Genomic DNA, 27,681 nt, shown 5'->3' on the forward strand with positions numbered 1-27,681 from the left:
CCCCGTCACACCTACATTTTTATTCATTTATTTTTTTTTTTTAAGTTTATGAAAAAGTTATTTAAAATTTATTGAAGTCTGTCTGAAATGTTCAGAGAAATCATAAGAATACTGATTTTAGTTCAAATTCTGAAGTTCAGCCTTTGATCAAAAATGAGGTTGCGCATTTCAGGCAGGCTTTAGTAGCCTATATCAAAAGTGTGAGATTGTATGTAACTTTTATATTTGCAATTACTGAATTAGTGTGAGGGACATCTGATTAATAGGAAAATGTTGATTTTTCTTATCACAAATACATTTTAAAATAATATTCAGAGAGCTCCCAAAGTGTCCATACTTAAAATAAAGACCAATAATAATAGAGATTTGATGCCTGAGATGGGAAAATATGTTTTTCTGGAAGTTAAATATGTCATTAATGTTGTGGGGTGTTCAGGAAAGTAATACATTTTGGTAAAAAATCTAAAAATGTGTAAGTTCAAATTGTACCGGTTTTGTGGAATGACTTGTATAACATTCTAAGGGTTTTTAAGGCATTATGCATGCATTAATACCCTTATAAATAATGCTTTATCAATACAGGCTTCATATATTTAGCGTATGATATAATTTTGATATTACAAAATGGAAACGCTATTTCCCATTTGATAATCAGGTTAGAACTAATGGGCTGACCAATTTTGAAATACCAAGGGTATGCTGTTGTTAAGTCATCAGTAATGTAAATATTTGTGGTGGTGGTTTTCAACTGGTTTTGAGTCAGGAAACCGAATTTACTTTGGACATCAAATGCTGAAACAACACTGATTGGTTCTTCTACAATGTAAACAAAAATGTATTTAAAATAAATTGAAATTCGTTCATTTCCATTTACTGCACAAATTATTAACGAAGGTTGAATAGGTCATATGTGGGGGGTCCGGGGCATCTAAAATATAGAAAACCCCTGCTTATGTTATGAGTAATAATAAGCCAAATTGGTTATGATGTTCCTAATTTGGATAAAGCGTCTGCTAAATGAACAAACGTAAAAGGCAATAACAAATGGTGCACGTCTTTATAAATGTATTATTTAAATTATATATAGGCTACATATTTTACCTAAGGAACTGTGTGCTGATGAAGTTCATGACGTCTGGACAGTAGGCAAATCCAGCTTTTTTTCGGAGGAGAAATCCCGCCGCAGAGACAGCAGTCACGTGACCTCAAAAATACGTCACTCGCAGTTCAGAGTTGAAAGTCAAGGAAAGCAGCAGCATGGCGGCTTTAGTGAGGTGCAGAGTGCTGTTTCAGTCTTTCCGATGTCAAACAAGCATTATCAACGGAGTGTGCAGATCGGACAATGTTTTGCATACATTTCTAAACAAGAGGTCGCATTGTGTGCGTCCCGCTTTCAACGGAGGTGTCCGACTGTACAGCTCCGATGTTAATTCTGGAGATGACCTTATCGTTAGATACCTGGACGGTGATGACTCAGGTAGACAACAAGATATAGTGATTGATCAGAGTTGTGTAGGCTATCGGATTCTTGTAGGCTACGTGTTGCGTCTAACGTCTGTCACTCAAAAGCCTCTCTCTGCACTGCCCCATAATTCAACGGTTTCAGTGCCTATTACTGCAAGACGGTGTCAATCATTTGTCCTTTACAAATTCCTGAATTTAGGATTTAATATCTGCTCATTTACCTTACCCCAACGTATTTTCAATGAAGTGTTCTTGTTTTTTTATATAGAGTTTCTTGTCACTTTCAGAGACTGTTGCTGTTGTCATGTCACTTGTTATTCTTTTTTTTATATTTTTTCATAATGCTGTTCATCATTTTCCTTCAATTTGTTGACTATCTTTTGTAGTGTGACTGTTTTTGTGTTTCTAGGTATTGTTGTTTTGGGGATTAATCGCCCTAAATCTAAAAATGCCATCAGCAAAAATCTTGTTATGGTGGTGAGTATTTGTAGAATGTTACTTGTCAAAATGTAATCATTAAAGACTTTAGTCAGGTTAGATGCCATATTGAATTGAATAGATGAAAATGAGGCTGTGAAGAATAGAAATACAGTCTTTACAGTTATGGTCTATTGGCTACAACAGAATGACTACTTCACTAACAAAAAGGTTTCAAAAATTATATAATAAATAATAAGATAAAAAAAGTGATTAAAAATATTTGTTATTATTCTATGAAAATATGTTAGATTTATATTTGATTGGATAACAAGAGCCTATGACCTACATAATGTTCCCCCTATTTATGATTTTTTTTTTTTTAATGATTTCATTTTTGCCAGATGTCTGAAGCCGTAGAGTCATTGAAGAAAAACAACAAAGTGCGTACTGTAATTTTATGCAGTATGGTGCCTGGAATATTCTGTGCAGGTATGTAGCCATTGAAGTGTTTAATGCAAGTTGTATACAACTTTTCAGTATGTGTTGTTGGTATGATATTAATATTGGTTACATTGGATAAGTAAAGTCAACAGAAAATAGGCATATTGGTGGAGAAATTGCCTTCAGAATAATGTGAAATAGTGAATCATACACAATGAAGATGTGGTCATACGGATGTGAAAGTGGGACAGCAACAAAACAAGTACATGCAAAGTCTTCTGCTGCATACAAAAGTTTGATGAATCCAATTTGCATATCAAAAAGACATTGGAACACAAAAAAAGAGCAAACCTTAAAATGGTTTACACAATCAGAAGAAATGTGACAGCAGCTTTGGAACATGTTTCTTTATTTAAAAAGTAAATTAGGTATAGTAAATAAATTTAGATTTCTTTTTTTGTTTACAGTTTCATTACTTTTTGCACTAGAAAAAAATGGATTTACAGTGTCTTTCACAATAACACATTTACATTAAAACACGATTGTCTGAACAGGTGCAGACTTAAAAGAAAGAGCAAAGATGCACCAGAGTGAAGTAGGACCTTTTGTTACTAAAGCAAGGACACTTATAACAGAACTTGGTAAGTTAAACTGCTGAAAACATTAATATCAAACTTGAGAATGTGTGCTGTGTAGCGAAATCCATTTCCATGTTTCTCACAGTAAGAAAGTTCAAGAACTGATCACTGAAAGCTTCTTTAGGGAACCAAAAATGGTTCTTCTATGGCATCCCTGTGAAAACCCCACCCTGTTCTCCAGATATCTGTTCAGCCATTTAAAAACAAACATATCAGTTGATAAAAAAATATGGTTGTATGAGAAGTGCACTATTTAATGTGTAATACAGATGTAGCACTTTTAATTAAATGTTTTTTAGGTACTCTTCCCATGCCAACGATTGCAGCTATAGATGGGGCAGCTCTTGGAGGGGGTCTTGAAATGGCTCTTGCCTGTGACATCAGAGTGGCAGGTATAACATGTTGTCATTTATGGTTTGCCTTGTGGGTTTATATGAACACTGAAGCTAATCACACAGTGCAATATGAATGATTGCAGAATAAATGCGGAATATTATTGTTGCCACATGCTTCCAATTTAAATCCATATTAGAGATGTAGAGATTCCTTAAACTTAGTCCTGGCTTCATTTGCAAAAATTTAGCTACTATGTTACAGTTTTTTTAAAATTGCTTACTAACTAAAAGTGGTACTTGAGGCCCACTCAGTGAAACCATTTGAAACTAAACTTGAGACCAAGTCTGCAAAACTGCAAGCACATTATCTGATTTACACTCAGTTTGCAATTGTAAAACAAACTTTTTGCAAAATGCTAAACAAAGTTAGACACATCACTCACAGGTCTTGTTTCATTTTGAAAACTCTGTCATTTAAATGACACACTCATTTACAGAGTACCCACACCCAGCAATCATGTGTGAAAACACTTATATATAATTAGTTCACTTAGAAATCAAAACTCATTGTTTTGAGAAAGAAGTCCGCTATACGCCACTGTGAAGGGCTAAATGGCTTCCACCAGGTACGGCATCAAATGATTAACTGTTAATCCACATGCATTGACCATTCAATGTTCAGTAACCTGCTGCAATGTCTGAGAGTTTCCACCTTTCTCATGGTGTTTCTCGTGTGTTTTCAATTGGCGCAAGCAATAAAAAAAAATTCACACGATGCAATGTTCATCGGCACAGTCAAGAAAATCTTAAAGAGGTTGCCAATGTTTACTAGACTGTGGATAATTTTGACTCTCTGAACATTGAGTTTTTCTTGCGTGTGCCCTGAACAGGCCATTCATGTGGACTTGAATATTGCTCAGGACGCGCACTGTCTGTGGAGGCCTGACTCAAGCCCAAAATATACGGACGGTGCGTGTACAGCAGCGCATGTGCGAGTGACTTTTGCACTTCAAAAGTCCACTTGATAGTGTGCATGCAATGTCACCCATGCAACTGAATATGCATACAAGTCACCTCTATTTCTATAGCGCTTTAAACAATGCAGATTGTTTCAAAGAAGCTTCACAATAGGAACAAATTCTTCTGAAAAGCAGCTCTAACAAGCAAAATGTGTCATTCAGCTCAAGTCAGTTCAGTGTTGATTCAGTTCAGTTCAATAAAGTCTCAGGTTGTAACCATGTAACCATGGTTCTCTGAGAAGGGGAACAAGACACTGTGTCCTCTAGAGGTCACTATGGGGAAAAAGTCGAAGTTATCTTATGTGAGTTGACTTGAGAAAAAAAAAAGGAAAACTTCAAAGTCGCATTTGTCATCGGTCACTGTGACAGCAAGTAGACTTTTGAAGCTGGAATAATGAGTGGATTAAGTAGGCTCTTTCAGTCAGCAAGAGAGGAATAACATGGATGGAACTTTCTTGTCAAGAAGGATTATATGCATCACAGTCAGGTACAAGGGAAAAGGCTACTAACATTAGGTAAGACAAAAAGTTTTATTTTTGCAACTTGTTTACTGATTTGTTAATAGTAATTTTTTGTGGAATATGTGCCGATCAGGTCCAGTCGGGTCTGTGTCTTCCCGGCCGGGTACGGGTCCAACTTTCAAATATTAGACGGGTCCAGGTCGGTTCCGTGTAGCACATTTGAGGGTCTTTTCAGATTTTAATTTTTGGACCTGTGAAGACTTCTAGAGCAGAGGCCTCAGTACAACAACTTGCAACTAATAAGGAGAGGAGGCCTAGAAACACTCCATGCTAAATGGGCTCTGTAGCCAAGGAGGCTCACAGAGAGCCTAGACCACCTGCCCAAGCTATAAGGATGAAGGTCCTTGCTTAGGGGAGCAGAGGCCTGAGCAGGATGACTCTTTATAGTGAGAGGAGGCCTAATAATGCTAACTTTTTTACAAGCAGTACCCAAGGAGGATCACAGAGAGCCTAACAACTTGGTTCCTAGCCGACGGATTTCCTAGTAGTAAGTCCTACATCCGTTTTCAAGAAGGCTACGCAAGGCCCTATCATTAAAGGGGTTATGAACTGTGTTATTTTATTGTTTTATATTGTTGCCAGGGGGTGCTCTTATAATGTTAGTATGCTTTTTACATCCAAAACTGTCATAATTTACAAATAAAAGGCATTTTTGCTACCCTGATTTTAGCCTCTGATTTGAATGCTCTGTTTTAAGGGGTGTGTCTGCTGTGAGACTTCAGTGTAAACTCCCACTGCTGTGATTGGCTAACATTTTTGCATATGAAATAGCCAAGTATTACTCTCTGCTTTAGCGTGTTTTTACTATTGCAGCTCTCAAGGTTAACTAATCGTGAAAAGTGTTGCATTATATTTAGATCTATGGCATTATATTTACATCATGGCATGAAAGGTTGCAGTGATGAACAGCTGATCACAGACGTGTGCGTGTGTCCAGAACTTAGTCACTGATAAACTTGCACTGTTTGATTGACAGCTTCAGCGCGCGCTGCTCCAACTATTACAAAGGGAGCTTTCTTTGATCGCTTTCTTTATATAATTTAATCACCGTTTAAATAACAGATTATTTTCATCCTACTAAGAGAAACAACGCAAGTTGACGTTTAGTCACGGGTTTGATTTACTGACACATAGACAAAGAACAGTATGATGTCTCTCTAAAGCGAGAGGAGGCCTAACTAAATTCTATGTTCAGGGCAGCCTCCAAGGTGGCTCAAAGAGAGCCTAACAAGTCAGAACTGCTATTTAGGTGGAGCTCTGGGGGAGCAGAGGCCTAAATGTACAATTCTCTTAGGAAAGAGAAGGCCTAGCAACACTCTAGATCAAAGCAGCAGCCAAGGAGCATAACAACTCAGCACTACTACCCCATCAAGCTCTAAGGTCAGAGGCCTCAACATAATATTTCTCCAGATTGAGAAGAGGCTTACCACATCTACACTTCCTTTCTAAAGCAGTGACCAAGGAGGCTCACAAAGAGTGCCTGGTCTCAGCATGACGACTCTCTAAAGGAAAAGGAGCCCTAACTGTGTCCTATACTCAGAACAGCTTACCAAGGAGGCTCACAGAGAGCCTAACTACCTGATGTTGCTATTGGAGTGGAGCTCCAGGGAGTGGAGGCCTCAGCAGAACGACTCCATATCGAGAGGAGGCCCACCAATGCTCCATTGTAAAGACAGCAATCAAGAAGGCTCACAGAGAGCCAAACTACTTGATGACGTTATCCAAGCTGGGGCCTCAGCAGAAAGACACTTTATAGAGAAGGCACATCAATTGCCCCATTGTAAAGACCAATCAAGGAGGCTCACAGAGAGTCTAACTACTTGATGATGCTATCCGAGCAGAGCTCTGGGGAGTGGAAGCCTTAGTAGAACGACTGTCTATAGTGAGAGGAGGCCTAACCATGCTCCATTAAAAAAAAAGCCATAACTAAGGAGGCTCACAGAGAGAGCCCAACCGGTTAGCAAACTGTCAGCCGTCAGACATCGTATTCACAACCAGCCTCCTGTGCCAAACCATCAATAAGGCAGATGTTGGTATTAGAGCATACAGCCAAAAACATCATAGGTCCAGCTTCAGGGCCAGATGTAAACATGTGTGAGAGCCCCACCTTACCTTAGTCAGGGGATGGAAGATGGGGAGAGGGGGAAGGAGGCAGATGTTATTTAGCCTCTGGGACCGCATAACACTGAGTGCATTTATTCTGGATCACTCAATTTTAAGGTTCTTCTCCCTCTGGCTTCTCGACTCCTCCACGTTCTACCCCTCGAAAGAGCCTTGCCCTCCTCAGACTGGGACTAACCTGACCCCTTTGCTGCTTAAGGCGCAGACCCTAAACTTCCTGACCACCATCTCAACTGATGTGCCAAAAAGTTTGGAAGGCAAAAGAGGTGCATCTCTTTCTCCCCGATGTCAGCCAGATTTACCTAGAGATGTTTCCGTAGACACCATGGCTGCCATGGATCGACCGATCGCGGTGGCAGTCTGTTTTGTGGCACGGAGAGCAAAATCTTAGTACGGTGCAGCTCCTCCACCGCCTCAGGGGGAAGCCCCTGGTCCAGGTCCTTCAGCAGGTCAGCCTGGTAGGCTTGCAGTACGGACACTGTGTGCAAAGCTGTCCCAGCCTGACCTGCTTCCGCATATGCTCTGCCATTTAAGCATGACACGCAGTGGCTTAGTTGGCAGAGACGGAGCCTTAAATGTGGATGCATCACCCACCGAGAAATAGCTAGCCAGCGTCACTTCGATCGAAGGCATCAATGCATAACCATATTCCTGAATATGGCTTTCCCCAAGATCTCTCCACCTCAGCGTGAAGATCTGCGAGAAAGGGAAGGCTTGTACAAGCTGGGTGGTTATGTCTTGACAAAAAGCGTTCATCCAGGCGACTGCGAGTGAACTCACACTTCCATGTCAGGCGGGCTGAGAGCACTCAGAAACATCTTAGGTCTCAACAGGCTCGTCCTGCTCATATTGGCTTGAAGCCAGGAGCTTGCTGATGTGAGAGATGACACATCATCATACAGCAGCTCGCTCTCGTCAGCCACCGACGAATGCAGGATATTCATACCTTTTTAACTCTTCAGCAAGCTCCAGACGTTTTCAGTCTCCTACTCTCCTACCAGCCGCCGCAGGTCTTGAACCGTGAGGCACAGATGGTTGTCCCAATTCCCTCGAGAAAAGAGACAAACGAGAGCGAAGTTTCTTCATTAAGAAGTGCTAACAATGCATGCATACAGCCTCCTCAAGGACTGAGCATACATGCTCCTCGTCCAGGCAAATAACGCACATACTGTGTGTCATCGGGTGTCAGATAACACACCTCCTAAAGTTCTTAGTACTAGTGCTTGGCATAATCGCCTTATTTAGACACACATTCAAACAAACAGTCTCCTAAAGACATGAAAGAGGATGGAATATTCCACAGGTGCCCTTTTATACTCACTGTTGCACCAGTAGTGATGTCACAGGCTGTTGCCGGCCAATGTCAAGTTCATTGTCTTGAAGTTGGTCTAAATTTCGCCGTGGGATTGGGCGTGAAAGTGGTGAATTGATTTCTTTTTCATGGGTTTTTCAAGACATAAGATAGTAGTGTTTTACATTATTCACATTCACGTGTAGTTTGACATGTTTATGGCTGATCATTTGATAGCTTGTGTGTAGAGTTACTATGCAAAAACACATTTTTTTAGAAGAGTTAAAGTAGTTTTGAATGAAGTGTTTGCTTTTGGGAGAGTTTATTTTGTGGTTTTGTGTGTAGAGTTTAGAGAAATGGAGCCATAGTTTCAGAAATTGTATGTAAGCAATTAAAAAAAAAACCCTGTAAGACTGTGTTTTAAGAACTAGTTTGAGCAACTAGCAGTTAACCAAGTCTTACTTTTTCAGTTCCAATTAGACTTTTTTTTTAAATCTTTTTATGTGACTGACTGTAAAAGTTAGGAACAGTCTTGAAGAAAAAAATTAGATGACTAACTTTTAAGACTAGTCTAAAGAGTTTATGCAACTAGCCACTGGACTAAACTGCTGGTTATATTTAGAGCTCCACTGGAAAGAATAAATTGATCTTGGTTTGCTCATCGGAATTTCTTTTATCTGAGCATCTCGTAAGTGAATTAACATTTCTCCATTACGCTGTCAGTTAGCAGATGTCTTCTTTCATATATTCTCTTCACACACCCAGATTTAGATAGAAATCTGCACATGATGGTCTCCTGCAATGTTCAGAATTCACACCATATGTTTTCACACAAGACACCTTTTTTTCATTTGTAGCTATTTTAGGGTCTGTAATTGGTGTAATGTGACTCAAAGTTGCCATGTAAAAGAAAAATTGAATAAATTATAGAATGCAAGTGTTTTGTATTTTCTTTCGAGATTCTCTGATTTTGGAATATCATTATATCATTTTGTGTTTTTATATGCCTCTAGCATTGTGTTGTCATGGTTTCAAACTGAAATAAACCTGCAGCCTTTGAGCATTTTGACTGGTGTAAGAACTAAATATAACAATCTATAACAATCCTCTTTTTTTTTTCTTTTTTTTTTTTTTTTGCATTTATGCTTTCACTTTTACTCATCAGTTTATTTCTCAGTACAGTATGTGTGTTCCCATGACAATTCTACTAGTTGGATCTACAGGAACATAACATTTTGGGAAATTTAAAGCTATTTGCCAAATAACCTTTTTTACTTTTTTTTTTTTAACCATTGCATTCAATATGACAAAACAGAAAGCATCTTATTATTATTACAGTATTCTCTATAAAAAATGCATTTCATTTATCCAAGAAGAAAGCAAAATGAAACTTAATTTCATTTAGTACTGTAAGTATTTCTTATTTTATGATATATTGTAATACAACTTTACTTTTTAAAAGTTATCCCTTTGCTTGGTTTCAAATGTGTGCTTTTTGAAGGCATTCATATTTGTCAATGTCTTTTGAGATGCTACACTAGACTTTTATCTCATTTGAAAAAATATAGGCTAACTGATTCTCCACACTTTGACCTATTTTACAGCCACCTCTGCTAAGATGGGACTAGTTGAAACTAAATTAGCCATCATTCCAGGTGCTGGTAAGTGCCTCTGTCTGTATTTTTATTTGTAATGTTTTTGTAATTGCTTCTGACTTCTGAAATTGAACAAATGAGTGATAAATTGTCTTCTGGATTGTTAGGTAAATAAAGGGGATATTTCTTTTGCAAAAAAGACACAAAACTAAGTATCTAATGCACAAGAACCAGACTATGGCCTTGCTGCAAATGATTCATTTATTATGTACTTAAGTGCCTGACATGACCATTGCATGTGGATGTCTATGAAATACATGAGACTAACTAAATCAATGCTGAAAAATGTAAATAATACATTTTGAGGAGTATATTTACAATTTTCCTTAACATGCCCCTGTTATGCTATTTAAAATTTTGTTTTGGAGGTCTCCTCCAATAGATTTACATAGATCCAAGGTCAAAAACACTTTAATTTTCTCATAGATACATTTCAGCATCACCTATTTTCTCACAGTGTCTGAAACGGTTCGATAATGTATTCAGTCTCTCTAAACCCCTCCTTTCTTAGAGCTTCCTTTGCTTTGACTGGTCAGTTTGCCCATTATGTTATGATTGGTCTACTCTGCTCTGATTGGTCAGATGGCCCAGTCTTTTGTGATTGGTCTACTCTGCTCTGATTGGTCAGATGGCCCCATCTTATCAGCACTTGATACACAGTAATATGAACAGTAACGATGGTGTAGGTTTTACTGTATATATTTCAGTGTGAGTCCTTATCCTTTGGAAATGCATCATGTCAACAACACAAACCAACTCTTCCAGTCTCAGCTACAACTACAGTGTTTGAGGGTCAAATAGACATTGTTCGTGGGCAGCCAATGAAGAACATAGGCTGGCATTATGCAAATTTGTTACAAACCTACATAGGTATGGAAGTAAGACTGGAATTACTGGTGTCTCATTTCAGGCAATTCAGAATCAATACTTTCTTTTAGGAGACAATGAGTCTAGTTTACGAAACAAATGTACACCAGAAAACTGGGTGTACAGTTGTTGCACACAAAACTGTCATAAGGAAAAATCCAAGTGATTGCGCAGGTGCCTTCAATCGTGCCTCATGCGCGCACACACACAGCTTATCAGTTCAAGCATTGCTAACTTGACATCACAGCCTATTCATCATCAAACTAAAATGCAGTCAACCAAACAAAGAAAAAGTTACACTGCTCATTTTAAATGATCCGCTTTAGCTGTTCAATCTGTGCCATTTAGCTTGAGCACCACCCCACTGTGATGTTATGCCAGGCACATTTTTGTGCATGTGAAGGATGAAGTTTTACATGGATATTGGAACACGAGTGAAGTACAAAGCCTAGATTACAGGGTTTAGCAACTAATGGTTTAGCAACCAAATGTTACACCGCAAATATGGAAACATTTGGATTTGTGCCGAATGAGAGAGGTACGTGAGCCCAATTCCATTTCAGTTTTGCTTTTAATAAATTCATTTTGGCTTGATGTTTTGGCTATATGTTGTTTAAAATGAATGCCACTATAATTTGTCTTATTTTATAATTTCAATATATAGTTTTATACTATAATTTTATAGCTATAGGCCTATTTTTCATTCTTGTCCTGTTCTAAATACTGTTAAATTGAAAGGATTTGTTGTGGAGTGAGGAGAACTAAAATAGCCTATAGCTATGATTATAGTGTAATCACATTATTTCTGAATGTGATTGTAAAATGCAATTTTAGTTTTCTCTCTCTCTCTCTTTCTCTCTCTCTCTCTCTCTCTCTCTCTCTCTCTCTCTCTCTCTCTCTCTTAAAAACACAATTTGGATTGATATGTGTAGCGTTTTTTTTTTTTTTTTTTTAAATTACTTCAACCGTTTAAATGAATTCTTACCGTTGGTTATTTGGTTAATCCCATTCAGTGGGATTGGGATGGGATTGGCAGCATACAAATGTTTCTTGAATCACACGTGAACTTTGTCGTAAGATTCTGTTCTCGTTTCTATGTTAGATTGATAAATGAGGAGACATTTCACAAAACAACTTCAAATTCACAAACAGCTGTATTAAACACTGCATGAAAGAAAGGTAATATTCAAAAAAGCATTTTTATGTTATTTTATTGAGGGAATTCATAAGTGACATCTTAGTTAGTGTGCTTCCATCTCAGTTAGCATGCTGCTTTATTGGCAGTTTTCCACGTAGATAGAAAGGCAGTAATATCATATCGTTCCATACTACGTCTATAATTTGGTACATGTATACATAAATTAAAAGTATTTGGGAAGTGTTTAAAAATGATGTATCATATCAAGGAACTGGTGTATTTTACACGCCTATAAGGCAGTTCACTACGTCTTGGATCACAGCTTGTATCTTGTAATAACAAACTAGGCTAAATATTTGCAACTGCCAGGAAGAGGAAAACAGAACGCAATAAAATTATTATTCAAAGGTATGCATGTTGTCTTCAAAACGTCTGTACATGATTTCCTAGACTTGCTCTTTTGTTTAAAAAAATTGCTTTTTTATCTAAAGTTATGAGTTTTCCAACGTACCTGTAAGCAATTGTCACAGATTTCCAAACTCTTGGAGTACAACATAGAGCTGGAGCAGTGCCTCATTAAGTATTTGGAGACTTCATGGATCCATAATTTATATAATTTCAAACAAAACATTTCACAAAAATAAGTGTAAACACTTTTAGTGTCATTTACATAAAGTAAATTGTTAATAATTACATTCAACTAACCCTAAACCAAACACTAACCTTAATTATAGTAATGTAGTAATATAGTAATGTTGTTCCTTGATTTTACACAGTACTTAAATGTATAGTTACACTGTAACAAGGAAACCTTAAAATAAAGAGCAACCCAATAAGTTTTAGGTTTCAGTTCAACAATGCATTATACTATTACCAATTTTAGACAAAGAATGTGAACGCTTTGTGGTTGTCTTAGTAGAGCATATCCAGAGTTAATGTGATGAACCACACCTCATTATGGTTACACCTGTGTGAACTTGAACTTGAGCTTGAACTGATTTTATTTATTTACTAAAATCATCTTGACATAAGCTAGTTGGGTTATACTTTACTTGAAGCCTTTATGTATTATATAGTGTAATGCATTATAAGGTATTCAAAATGTATGTTATAATGCATTATATCTTTTAATAAATAATTGTAACCAAAGTTATAATGCATTATTGTATTTGCTGATGCCTTGTTGCATTTAAAATTGGTTGTTTGTCATGTGTTTTAATGCATAATACTTTCTAAAAGTGTAACAAAAGTAGATAAATATTATAATGTATTATAACTACGGTTTCACTTATTAGTGAGATCATACAATGCATAATAAAGTGCATTACAACAAGGCATAATTAATGTATTTAAAAATACTTGTATAAAATATCAAACCAGGTGGCATGATATGATATTTTATCTAATGCAGTGACATTTAGACATGTTCAAGTGTGCCTAAGAGTAAGTGTCCAAAAACTTCTGGGGCCACTGTAGCTTATGAATTAGTTGGACTAATCTGCAACAAACAGATTTGATATGGAAGAATTGTTTGTTGGGTGAGAACCAGTGGCAGTGTTTTTTCAGTTTTCTTAGGTCTCTGTACATGTGGTTGAGTTGGAAAGTAGCTTTTTGTTTCAGTATAATCTCAGTCCAGACAGCCAGTATGGTTATCACTCAAAGCTTGACTTGCAGCCAGAGGTTTTCTCTCTTCAGGATGGAAATAGGTCACCAGAGCCTTGGCACCCACCCAACTAGTCAGAGGTTTATTCAGCAGGCAGAGTCCCTGGAAAAAGAGTGGCTAAGACATCAGCACAAGGCATTTGGTGTCGTGCTGTTTTGTGCCCTTGATCCAATTTCCTCTTTGACCTGTTATCTGAAAAGGTAAACCTCTCATTTTTGTATTTGTGTGGACATCCATTTCTATACTTTGTATACTCAACTACATCCAAATAAGGAATGGTGCACCAAAAACAAAAACAACAAAACAAAACAAAAAAAACCCCAATGTTATCTACATAAGATGGAACACAGAAGGAGAAGTTATTACATAAAAGTTACCTGCAATGGAGGAGATGATATTCAGTTAATAACTTACATTTCAATCTGGCTTGAAAGAGGCCATATTGATTTTTTGGACTTGAATGTTGTTGCTCCTCTCTTCCCAATCTGTCAGTAATGCTCTGTTTAGTTCCTGTCTCTATGAAGCCCCTCTTTCCAAAATGTGTGATGTGCTCTTATTGGTCACCTGGACCAGTGTGTTGTGATTGCGTATTTGGGATATGTCACCCCCCCATAACCGCGAGTTTCAACACTACTAATTAACTCAACCGGGCCTTCCCTTTATTTTGCATACGCCTTGGGTGGGAATGATTTGAATGAAGAATGTTGTAAAGTGTTAGTTTCCAGGAGAAAACTCAAGACTACAATCGAGGCATTTCAGGGAGTTTAGAAACAAGTGCACTGATATACAGATCAACTACCTTTGGAGTGACTTTGTGCTTTGGAACTTTGCAGACCTTTTTCATGCTTAAACAGCAACATTACACACAAAAGCAAGTTGAACATGTAGTAATAATAATAATAATAGGTCCTTTAAAAAAAAACTCTGAATATTGCTTGTGAGTCATATGGATAAATTTTATGTGCATGTGTGTAGGTTTTGGAGCAGTGGTCACTACTATCAACCATTGTATGGAAAAGAGCTAGTTAATAAATGATAACAGAACTTTGACTTCTGGATTAATTACTTAGAATTAAATGACTTAGGGCAAGTTCCTTTTAGGCCTCTGTTAATAATGTATAATGCTGGCTTGCTTCTCCAAGGTTAATTATTTGACTCTCTGATTGCCAAATAGGGCTTGATTGGTAGCTTTTGGAAAATTGCAAGATTGCAAAGGATATTACAATCTTCCACATAAAGTCTGGAGGCTTCTGAGTTTGAAAAACCTTTTAAATCCAGAACATTTTCAGTTGGTGGTATTGACTTAAGAGTATTTGGGATCGTAGCCTGTGTCTGGCTTAATCATGCAAGCCTTTTCCATGCATGAATCTGGTTTCCAGTGACTCAGCACATAGTGGAGTCAGAATAGCAACTGTTATGCTAAGGAATATTCACACCCTGGATGACCAGTCATTTGGCCACATGCCTTAGGCACAAATGAATATGCCAGTGGAGCAGGGCAGGGCTGAGCATGATTTGGGTCTTTCTTTATAGATTTTCTAGGTCATAACAAACTTTCAATGCTTTGAAAGCTGCACAGAGCCTCAGTCTTTAGGAAGTCAACTTGCAACAATAGAAATGCTTCTAGCAGTGATGATTATTATTTTGATACTGTTTGTACCACGGTACATATATCCATGCAGCTATCAGTGGCCAGAACTGTTTCTTTACACATGAGAACTACTAAGATACATGGACTTATCACCAAAAAATGAAAATTCTGTCATCATTTACTCACCCATCCTGTATGTGTCTGACACAGACGAGGACACAGATGAGGTAAGTGCAACAGTGTTTATTAACAGAGGTTTCAGACACAGGTGATAACACAGGTAGAGAATCTTGAAACGTAGAACTGACAACTGGTGTAATATAGATAACTTTCCTTGGCAGACGAAGATGATGACACAGATGATGACGAAGGACTCAGGATTGGAGACGAAGACGATGAAGACAACAGGTAGGTACAATGTTCAGGTAAGACGAGGTCGAGTGACGTGTAGGGATCGGTGCAAGACCAGACAATGAGTGAATGGGACTGGCGTGCTTATATGTGGCTCTGGTGATGATGCACAGGTGTTCAGTATTCCGGTGATTGTGAACGAGTGGGCGTGGCGTAAGTGTTCGTGTCAGAAGGTGCAGTTTGTGTAGCCGTGACAGTACCCCCTCCTCCACGGGCGGCTCCTGACGGCTGGGAACGACGGCGGCGACGGGGTCTACCACGGCCTCGAGGAGCGGGACGGTCGGGATGTTCATGGTGGAATTCGGTAAGTAGACTGGGGTCAAGGATATCCTGGCGGTTGACCCAGCATCGCTCCTCTGGGCCGTAGTTCTCCCAGTCCACTAGGTACTCCAGTTGGGACCCACGTCGCCGCGAGTCAAGGATAGCTCTCACCCGGTAGATGTTGGTGTCTTCATCGATGGCATCTGTGGAAGGAGGAGACAAAGGGTCAGTGAAGGGTTTGAGAAGTGAAACATGGAAGGATGGTGAGATGCGGTACTGTGCTGGGAGTTGGAGACGGTAGGTCACTTCATTCAGCTGCCTCTTGATGGTGAATGGTCCGATGTACCGGGGACTCAGCTTACGGCAAGGCAGCCGGAGGCGGATGTCCTGAGTGGAGAGCCAAACTTGTTGTCCTGGTTGATATTGAGGAGTGGGTCGTCGGCGGGCGTCAGCTTGCTCCTTGTGCCTCCGGACTGCCTGCTGGAGGTGCACGTGAGCTGAGTCCCAGACCCTCTCGCTCTGTCGGAACCAGTGATCTACCGCTGGGATCTCCGAGGGCTCACCCGACCATGGAAACAAGGGAGGTTGGTATCCTAACGCACACTGGAACGGGGTGAGCCCTGTGGTGGACTGCTGGAGGGAATTCTGGGCGTATTCGGCCCAGGGCAGATACTGGCTCCAACAGTCCTGGTTACGGTGACAGTAGACCCTCAGGAACCTCCCGATTTCCTGGATTTTCCGCTCAGTCTGGCCGTTGGTCTGAGGGTGGTATCCTGACGAGAGGCTGACGGATACCCCTAGGAGGCGGAAGAATGCGGTCCAGACCCGGGAGATGAACTGTGGTCCGCGGTCAGAAACGATGTCTTCAGGTAAACCGAAGTGGCGGAAGACGTTGTGAAAGAGTGCCTCTGCCGTTTCGAAGGTCGTTGGTAGTCCTTTGAGAGGAATGAGCTTACAGGATTTCGAGAATCTATCCACCACAACGAGTATACAGGTGAATCCTTGAGAGGAAGGAAGATCTGTCATAAAGTCTATTCCAATGTGGGTCCAGGGTCGTTCTGGGATGGGCAGAGGCACAAGCTTTCCTTCAGGCAATCTCCTAGGGGTATCCGCGATGGCACAGACTGAGCAGCCCCTGATGTACCGGGAGATGTCCTGAGGCATGGATGGCCACCAATAACATTGTTGAAGGAGCGAGAGGGTCCTTCTCCTGCCTGGGTGTCCAGAGCCCGGAGATGAGTGAGCCAAGTCCAAGAGGGTGATCCGGTGATGAGGTGGAACGTACAATCTACCCTCTGGACCTCCCGGCGGAGAAGGTTCTCTTGTTGGATCTGTTGGTTGATGGTCCACTGGATAGGGCTTACGATCATGGCTGGAGGGAGGATAGGTTCTGGAGTTTCAGGATCGGGATCGGCTTGGTGAAGACGAGATAGAGCATCAGCACGGTTGTTCTGATCTCCTGGACGGTAGGTAACTTTGAAGTTGAATCTGGTGAAGAATAAAGCCCATCGGGCTTGGCGATGGTTGAGTCTTTTTGCATCTCGTAGATATTCAAGGTTGCGGTGGTCAGTGATGACTTCAAACGGTTCCTTAGCTCCCTCCAGCCAATGTCGCCACTCCTCCAATGCGAGCTTGATCGCCAGGAGCTCACGATTGCCAATGTCGTAATTCTGCTCCGCCGGGGACAGCTTCTTGGAATAGAAGGCGCATGGATGGAGTCGTGGAGGATCCCCCTGCCGCTGGGACAGTACCGCTCCGACCCCGGTGGAAGAGGCATCTACCTCGACGATGAACTGACGGTTTGGATCGGGATGGACCAGGTTCAGAGCGGACTTGAAGGCGAGTTTCATCTGATGGAAGGCGTCCGTGGCTGCGGGGTTCCAGGACAGAGACTTGGGCCGGTTACGGAGAAGAGAGGTGAGTGGTGAACTGAGCATGCTGTAGTTGTTGATGAAACGGCGGTAGAAATTAGCAAAACCCAGGAATCTCTGAAGCTCCTTGATGGTGTTGGGTTGCTTCCAGTGAGTGATGGCTTCCACCTTCCCCTGGTCCATCTTCACACCATTGGGATCGATGACGTAACCCAGGAACTGGACTGAAGGAGTATGGAACTCGCATTTTTCCAGTTTAAGGTAAAGTTTATGTTCACGGAGCTTCTGGAGGACGAGTTTGACATGGTTCACATGGTCTTCATAACGATGAGAATAGATGAGAATGTCGTCGATGTATACAATGACGAACTTGTTCAGATAATCCCGGAAAACTTCATTCATATAATTCTGGAAAACAGATGGACTATTGGACAGCCCATACGGCATCACCTGATATTCGTAGTGTCCGGATGGGGTGATGAACGCCGTCTTCCACTCATCCCCCTTCCGTATGCGAATCAGGTTGTATGCGCTCCTCAAATCCAGTTTTGAGAAAATGGTGGCTCCACGTAGTTGTTCCAGGGCAGCTGGGACCAGAGGAAGGGGATAGCTGAACTTTACTGTCTGTGAATTGAGATGGCGATAGTCAATACACGGCCGCAAGCCTCCGTCCTTCTTGGCCACGAAGAAGAAACTCGACGCGGCAGGGGAAGTTGATGGTCGTATGAATTCCTGCTGAAGAGCTTCTTGAACGTACTCCTCCATGGCCTTCTGCTCCGGGATGGACAAGGGGTATACTCTTCCCTTAGGTAACATAGCCCCAGGCAGGAGGTCGATGGCGCAGTCCCATGGCCGATGAGGTGGAAGTTGAGTTGCCAACCGCTTACTGAAGACATCCTGGAACGCCCGATAAGCTGGAGGGATGGTTACTTGGACTTGGGTTTCTGGACTTTCAACTGAGGTAGATTGGATCGGTAGTGGTGGTTTTCTGGATGAAGAAGATGATTGAAGAACTTTTACAGGTAGGGTGATGCAGTGTTCATGGCAGTTCTTACCCCACTTGAGGATTTCACCATTCGGCCAATGGATGTAAGGTTGGTGTTGGTTTAACCATGGGCGTCCCAGGATAATGTCAGCGGTTGACTCCTCCAGCACCATAAATGTGATGTCCTCCACATGCAAGTGACCGACGCGAAGGATGAGTGTGGGGGAGAAGTAACGGACATGACCTCGGCCCAGCGGTTTTCCCTGTATGGTAGTTATTTCCAGGTCGACGGGGCTGCGTTGACGTTTGGCATTCAGGTGATTGAGGGTTTGTTGGCTGATGAAGTTCCCCGCCGACCCGGAGTCGATGAGGGCTTGGACTGAAACAGAAGATTGACAATGTCTTAGGTTCAACCAGGTTTTAGTTAAACGTGCTGTTTGAGGAGGTAATTGAATGGTACTCACCGCTGGATGAGGAGGTCGAACTAGACATGTGGGTAGTTGATGTCCATCTCCCCCACAATACAAGCACAACCGTAAGTTGATGCGGCGTTGTCGTTCTGAGGTGGTGAGATGGTATGTATCAACTTGCATGGGTTCAGGTGCTGGAGGCGCGACAGATGGTGAGACGGGCGGAGGATTTACAGCGGGAGCGGTGTGACTGCAAGCAGCGAGTCGTTGGGAGACCCGGATAGTTTTTTGGATCAAACTCTCTAATCCCAGGGAATCTTCATATACCACGATCAATTGTTGAACTTCTTCGCGCAATCCATGGCGAAAAGCTGTGAGGAGAGCGGTTTCATTCCAGCCGCTGATATAGGCGAGGGTGCGGAAGCGCACAGCATATGAACTCACGGTCTTGTTCCTTTCTTGTCGAATGTTGAATAACTGATCGTGAATGGATAAGTCAGCTGTCTGCTGGCCGAAGACTTCCTTTAACTGGGAACAGAATGAGGACACGGAACCAAGGACCGCAGAATTTGCTTCCCATAATGATTGGGCCCATTGCAGGGCTTTACCTGATAGTAGATTGATGATGAAAGCCACCCGGCTTCTTTCGGTGGTGAATAGATGGGTATTGGCTTCCATGTAAAGAGAGCATTGTAGTAGGAACCCGCTGCAATCCTCCGCTGCGCCGCTGTATGTCGCCGGTTTGGCCATGGGACTCGCAGGGGCAGCTGAAGAAGTGAGCGGGGGAGTAGGTGTTGATGATGACGGTGCGGTGGTTGTGGTATTTTGAAGGAGTGAGGACCGTACAGCGTTGACCAGTTCCAGGAAGGGATCCGTGGTGCGGTCCCCGCCTGTGCCTGAAGAGCTCTGCATCTGGTCTGGTCTTCTGTCTGACACAGACGAGGACACAGATGAGGTAAGTGCAACAGTGTTTATTAACAGAGGTTTCAGACACAGGTGATAACACAGGTAGAGAATCTTGAAACGTAGAACTGACAACTGGTGTAATATAGATAACTTTCCTTGGCAGACGAAGATGATGACACAGATGATGACGAAGGACTCAGGATTGGAGACGAAGACGATGAAGACAACAGGTAGGTACAATGTTCAGGTAAGACGAGGTCGAGTGACGTGTAGGGATCGGTGCAAGACCAGACAATGAGTGAATGGGACTGGCGTGCTTATATGTGGCTCTGGTGATGATGCACAGGTGTTCAGTATTCCGGTGATTGTGAACGAGTGGGCGTGGCGTAAGTGTTCGTGTCAGAAGGTGCAGATTGTGTAGCCGTGACAGTATGACATAATTTCTTCTGCAGAACATAAATAAATTTGAAGAGTGTTAAAGAATTTTGGTGACCATTAACTTCCATTTGTACAAAAAACACTTAGATGCTCTCAGAGGTCTCTTTCAGGAGGACCATGAGACCAGGAGGACATGATCTTCCCCTGTATGACAATAAGGGCCAGATTTACTAAACAGGGCAAATTAGCGTGAGAGTGCAATTCTACAAATGCGCCGATGGGAGTGGCAAGTTTTGCGCGTGATCTACTGCTAACGTGCAAATTACAGATCACAGACACAGTCAAATCATTTACATAATGACCAATGCAATCTACCAAGAGCAGTGCAAATTAGCATTGGGTTGCATATAAGACATGCTTTTAAGAAATGGTTTTTTGAGGTGTTACATAATGGCACAAATACTAGTAAATTGACTAGCGTAAACATTAGTTAATTGCGTTGCATGATTCATTTAAATACTCTCCTACCATAAATTTTGCATCTGAAAGGGAAACTCCTACAAATGCATATGCAATAAGGTCAGCTGCAAAAACAACTCAGTCCATGCGCTCAGTCAGCGTTAAGTTTGCACTGCGTGTCTTTAGTAAATCCTGACAGTACTTTTTTAACGCCAAAAGAAGGTTTGTGCTGGCACAAGCTGTTAGTATATCTGGCCCTAAGTCGATTAGAATTCAAGGACAAGAACTCTGAATTCTTAGTTTGAAGAAGAATTCAAATCATTTATGAGGAGGATGCTGCATTTTGAATTCTAGCATATGAGGCATGAGAGTCAACATTATTGGCCCAAGAAGCACACAAAGCCAGTCATGAGGGAGTAGCTGGAACTCTTCTAAGAATGAGGAAGATCAGGTGTGACCTTCCACTCGAGACTAGAGAGGACAGAGTCAGCTTCACCGCTTAAGTTCACAACCTGTTTGGCCCTTACAAAGTGAAATATGCAGTATTAAAGGCATTAAAGGTATTAAACCTCAAAGTCTGGGAAATTGTGTTGCATCAGGGGCTATAGACACAGATGTTGTTGGGACCAGTCAGCTGAAGAATTTATGTTGACCTATAAAAGAATTATGTAAGGGAACAAAGAAGTTGTAGGACATTGTAGGAGCCAAGTCAGCCCTAAAACTACAAGATGTAACAAAGATGTAAACTGGAAGAAAAGGCTGTTAAACATGACAGAATGGTCTTAGAAAATTAATCCCACAGACTCTTCCCACAAATTTAGTTCATAGACACCAGGACACAAGAACCAGGTGATGAAACAAAGTGTTAATAAATAAGAGACAAAACTTTTGTTTCTTCATGGTTATTAATCTAAGCCTCTAAATATCTTGAATAAAGAATGCAATGAAAATTAATGAAGATTTGTCCATAAATGTTCCATGTGTCCCCTGTTTATGGCTGAGGACATTTATGAGTGCATAAATGTCCATTTTCAATCAACTCTACAGCCATCTTCCTGCAGAGTTTAAAGGTGTTTCATATTACTAGAAACATCCATGCAGTTCTGTTGGAGCAGGTTGGAAGTAACTCTACAATAATGATCTTTTAAGAGTAGGGTTGGACACATTAATGTATACCCTTCATCATCAGCAAACAGTTTTTTCACAGCTACAAAATTATGAATTGTGTTGATAATATAAATCTTATAGAATATAAGACTTATAAAGGAACAAGTGTGTTATTTATTTATGGATACCATGAACTGTAAAACCTGTGTTCATTGGAAATGCGTGCTTGTGGCAAAATATTACATTGCTTCTTCCACGTTTTGCTACACTTTCAAAGTGAAATGTCCAGTGAGTGGTGGCAAATATTTCCAATGAGCCTGTGATAAATTTGTAATTTCTGCTATTTTGCTCATCCCCACACACTATTTGCATTTAGTACTGCTGACAAGGTTACTTTTGTCCATCTACAGATGGAATATACAGTATCTCAATCATAATCTATCCCATTTGTGTGATTGCAGAATGAATCAGCACCTCTGCCACTCTCCTGCAAATTAAGAATAAAACCAAAATTTTCAATATCCATTTTATAAACCATACAAGGGCTTTCTAGACCATGACTTTCTGAAAAGCATATTTATTTTTGTAACCAGATTTAGTGGAACAACACATTTGAGTCATCAAAGCTTTTGGAACTGCTGTCAAAAATAGACTGTCCATCACATGATTTAAATGGTCAGAAATAGAAGACCAGGTGTCTACATAACTCGAGAGGGGCCAGAGGGGGTAATCTATTATATTATTTTTTATTTTTTAATATTTTTAGCTGCAATGCTTTAATTTGTTTGTTTCTGTATAGACCTCATGTCAACAAAGGTTGCTTTTTAAGACTGAAACCACCCTAATTATACTGAGCTTCCTTTAGCCAGTTAATCAGTTTTGGTGTATTGCCTGAACAACTAGTCTATTTTGGAAATGTGTAGTTTTTAACATCCTTACAAGCAATGTTTATTTGATATTAAGTAGTTCCAGGCGCTGCTAAGCTAGTAGTGAAATATCATGAGCTCCTTATTGATTAACTCTACAGTAAGCAAAGTCATTCCTTATAATAAACGTGTATGAGTGAGTTAATGACAGATCAACTTGACCCACTTCTCAGTACTTCAATATGCCTTGGTAAACCTGGCCCAGATTCTTTAGAAGGACTGTTGCACAGGTTTCAGATTGAGCTGTCTCTTTTCATTGCTGGTCTACACATATGATCATAACAAATATTAAAACATATGGTGGTTAAAGGTGATACAGAGGATCTTTTCGTCGACTGAGAAACCAAAGACTGTTAGTGAGTTTTTGAAATGAGCGCATGCGTAAGAACAACCCCCCTCCTTCACAGCTCATTTCGAGGGAACGCCTCCCAAAACTCGTGCACGAGTATTGGAACACGAGTGTTTACCACCGGCATTCGCTGTGTCGTGTTAGTGGATTCATTATGTCGGACTCACCGCAGGTAACTCATAATCTGCAGTTGTTACTCCTGTCTCCTAACAAAAACATTGCATGTGACGCCTGTGGAGTGTGGAAAGTTACTGGAGTGTGCAGCCGCGCTCGTCTCTCACAAGGAACGTCACGGCAGTGATTGACAAGCCAGAGGGCCAATCCGCGCACGTCTCTCACAAGGGACGTAATGCTGATGTTTTTAAGGCCCTACCTCGTGCACAGATGATGTATATTAATATTATTCCTTTCAGTGCACCTAATAAATAGTCTTTTATCAGTTAGTAAAGACAGTTTCAAGTAATATTGCAAAAATGTATAAAACAAAAAATATCCTCTTTAGCACCTTTAATGAGACTTAGATTAGTTGTAATTTTGTTTTAGAGAAGAAAAAAACTGTCTTAAAAGTTTATTCACCTTTTTGTTTTTTCCACAAAGTTTTAGGTAGCACTTTATAATGAGGTACAATAAGTTACAATTACTTTAACTTACATTAAATAACAATCAGCAATACATTTGTTAAAGTATTTAAAAATCTTTCTTAATATTGGTTTGTTTTTCATTGATGGTACATTTGAGCTCAAGTTCATATTATATTAACAGATACAACTTTTGATTTGTATTAACATTAAGATGCTTTATTTATTGATTTATTTTTTAAAATTGTTAGCTTATGGGGGGGGGGGTAACAGTAGTATTCAGGTAAGAAATATAACAGAAGTTGAATAATCAAATATAAAATAACTGCGTAGTCTTAACTGTATAAATTAAATATTCATTTTGTTTTAAATTTTTTTTGGATTAATGCCACAAAGGTTATTCAGTGAAGATCCGTGAGTAATTTTCTCTTTTTTTGATTGTTTGATTAACATTGATGACAGAGAGCAGCAGTTATGCTAGGCTGTTGTCACATTTAGATCAAAAGAAAGGATCCAAAATACTGTTGCACATGCATTGTCTTTCTCAACTGCTTACGTTCACTTAAGATATAACTGGCTGTGTTTGCGTGAATACTCGCCAAGACGGGCATTTTGACAATTTTGTGTGTATCCGTAATAAGCCACAAAAATAACTTAATTTGATACTCACAAACTGTTTAATAGTCGACATTTTTTGGCTGAGAGCGCACAGAAAACTGTCTCTCAGAGAACGTTTAAAATCATCTGAATGTTTAAAGGTGCCATCGAATTGAAAATTGAATTTTCCTCGGCATAGTTGAATAACGAGTTCAGTACATGGAAATGACATACAGTGAGTCTCAAACTCCATTGTTTCCTCCTGCTTATATAAATCTCATTTGTTTAAAAGACCTCTGAAGAACAGGCGAATCTCAACATAACACCGACTGTTACGTAACAGTCGGGATCATTAATATGTACGCCCCCAATATTTGCATATGCCAGCTCATGTTCAAAGGCATTAGACAAGGGCAGCCAGTATTAACGTCTGGATCTGTGCACAACTGAATCATCAGACTAGGTAAGCAAGCAAGGACAATAGCGAAAAATGGCAGATGGAGCGATAATAACTGACATGATAACATCCATGATAACATGATATTTTTTGTGATATTTGTAAATTGTCTTTCTAAATGTTTCGTTAGCATGTTGCTAATGTACTGTTAAATGTGGTTAAAGTTACCATTGTTTCTTACTGTATTCACGGAGACAAGAGCCGTCGCTATTTTCACTTTTAAACACTTGCAGTCTGTATAATGCATAAACACAACTTCATTCTTTATAAATCTCTCCAACAGTGTGTAATGTTAGCTTTAGCCACTGAGCATAGCCTCAAACTCATTCAGAATCAAATTTAAACATCCAAATAAATACCATACTTACGCGATTAGACATGCTGCATGACGAACACTTTGTAAAGATCCATTTTGAGGGTTATATTAGCTGTGTAAACTTTGTTTATGCACTGTTTAAGGCAAGCGCGAGCTCCGTGGGCGGGGAGCGTGAGCATTTAAAGGGGCCACAGCCTAAATCGGCTCATATTTAATTATGCCCCAAAATAGGCAGTTAAAATAATTAATTAAAAAAAATCTATGGGGTATTTTGAGCTGAAACTTCACAGACACATTCAGGGGACACCTTAGACTTATATTACATCTTTTAAAAAGACGTTCTACGGCACCTTTAAATTAGTACGACTTAAAATTACGTGCAAATGATAAACTTTAGTGATGATGCAACACTGGCCTGAATTGGCAAGTGACATTCCGTCAACTGGTCTGAAACAGGAACAAATGTCTTGTATCGCTGTGTGCAGCTTGTTTGCAGAGTGATGTAAATCCATTTGCGCATTTTGAGAGAGAGAGAGAGAAGACGCGGTACAGTTGAATAACTCGCACTGTTTCTGAAATTACGCCTCACAGAAAGTATTCATAGTGCTCTGATAATTTGTATGGATTAATTTGCTCATCTAACCTACCTGAATCCAAACAAATTATCAGAGCAATCAGTAATTTGAATCCTTTCTGTGAGACATAATTTCACAAACCATATTCAAATGACTGATTTACTCTGATAATCTGTTTGGATTCATTTGCTCATCTAACCTACGTGATATAGTGCATAAATGTTTGCAGGAATATAAAAGCATTATAATCGCGATACGTGTGGGAATGTGTACAATTATGCACAAAACCCTGTTAACAAATGGAACCTTATAGTAAAATGTTTTGATGACAATTTTGCTTTTCCAATGAACTGTTCCTTTAAATTATAATACTGTACGTGGGCAGATCACATATTTTCATAGTTCTTCATACTTCCTGTCCTGTGCTGGGAATGATTGGTGTTTTGTGTGTAATGAGGAGGAACAGAAGGTCAGTCCATGGCCAGTGGAATAGGCTATAGGCCTTCTTAATAGAAGTGCCATGTGAGACGTGTGTTTTTGTGTGTGAGACATATGACATCACTGACACACCTTTTAAATACAGCGGAAAGCAGTGATACCAGCTAAATTGGGTGGAGTGTTGCAGTAAATGTTTTGTGTGTGCTTGTTCACGTTTTATTTTCTAATGGTGTTGAAAGACAAGCTTGCATCATGACTTTACCGTTAAGAGTGTTTGTGTGGCATTACTCAGTTAAAGTAGTTAAATAAGAATGTGTGCACATCTGTCAATCAAAATGTGCTTTTAACCACATTTTCAGGATATAGGTATTTGCAGGTTTTCTTGCAAACGTCGGGCCTCATTCTTTAATCGCAAGCAGAATGAATTTCTGAATAGTAATCTAAATAGCAAGTAATTTGTTTCTTAAATTGTAACATTGAAATAAATGCAGCAATTTAAATAAAATCAATTGCACAATTGCATTCTGCATGAGTTTTATGAAACGGAACTATAATTTGTATGTACAAAAAAAATTACTTTCTTTCAGAGAATTATTATGGGTGGTTACCTAAAACCCCAAAGTGAAACAAAAAGTTGTAAGTTTCCATCATCAATCTTAAAATGTACATGTTATTTGAAAGTGTATATGTATGATCACTTCACTATTTATGTCTAGTCCGTGCATTTGCAATCTCTAACCCCTGTCAAACTGGACAAGATTAGATTAAATGTTGCAGGGATTGTGTAGCCTTTCCAGGAACTCAAGCACATGTTTGACTATGACGCTTTTTCTTGACGGCCTCTCCGGTTTCTTGGAATGCAATGTGTAACATTTACCAGCCTCTGCTGCCGATTTCAAAACAACCCTGAACTAACCTCTGTCACAGTCTTTGCCCTTAGTCTTTCTTCAACATGTTGACATCGTTTATGGTAATGTTTTTTTTTTTTTTTTTTTTTTTTTTTTTTTTTTTGTGTGGGGGATGGGGGGGGGTGTTTCTAAATTCACTGTATGAAGGCAAAGGCCACTTTCTCACTGGCCAGGACTGATGTGATGCAAGGATTTCCCTGAATTTCTTGCGAAATCTCAGCTGTGTAACAAAATGTGTTTTTTATTACTGAACGCTGCTCAAGTCATAGAGTTTAGTCTAAAAAAAAATCCACTAATACATGACACATTTGATATACTATTTTTCATCTACTTCTCTAAAATATGTGATTTTCATAAACTATTTTAAGGTCTTTGGTAGCCAAAAATATAGATTTGTTTGTAAAACAAAATGAAGGCTAATGAAAAATTAGATCTTGTCATTGCTCATGTTGATATATAGTGTTCGTCTGTATGTACTGTATAAAAGTCTTACGGTCGAATATTTGCACTGCTGTCCAAGAGCATTCATCAGAAATAGTCAAACTGGAAGGAAAGACAGTCAGTCAGTGTGGCCTTGTCCTAGAT

General features: G+C 39.9%; 1 protein-coding gene across 2 annotated transcripts in view; it reads left to right on the top strand.

Moving 5' to 3' along the window:
- The first annotated feature begins 1,200 nt into the window (after nucleotides 1-1,200).
- The window catches only part of auh (AU RNA binding protein/enoyl-CoA hydratase), a 45,601-nt gene continuing 19,120 nt past the window's right edge, over nucleotides 1,201-27,681 (top strand). The window contains exons 1-6 of one of the 2 annotated variants that reach the window (XM_048171175.1): nucleotides 1,203-1,477; nucleotides 1,874-1,941; nucleotides 2,286-2,373; nucleotides 2,880-2,966; nucleotides 3,263-3,355; nucleotides 9,855-9,911. In XM_048171175.1, coding sequence (XP_048027132.1) covers nucleotides 1,258-1,477; nucleotides 1,874-1,941; nucleotides 2,286-2,373; nucleotides 2,880-2,966; nucleotides 3,263-3,355; nucleotides 9,855-9,911 — 613 coding nt within the window. In that variant the 5' untranslated portion in view covers nucleotides 1,203-1,257. Of the gene's footprint in view, nucleotides 1,478-1,873; nucleotides 1,942-2,285; nucleotides 2,374-2,879; nucleotides 2,967-3,262; nucleotides 3,356-9,854; nucleotides 9,912-27,681 lie in introns of both variants that reach the window. The other variant, XM_048171184.1, reaches the window with a different exon arrangement.

The sequence above is a fragment of the Megalobrama amblycephala genome, linkage group LG2 (genome assembly GCF_018812025.1).
Source record: "Megalobrama amblycephala isolate DHTTF-2021 linkage group LG2, ASM1881202v1, whole genome shotgun sequence".
Lineage (NCBI taxonomy): Eukaryota > Metazoa > Chordata > Actinopteri > Cypriniformes > Xenocyprididae > Megalobrama > Megalobrama amblycephala.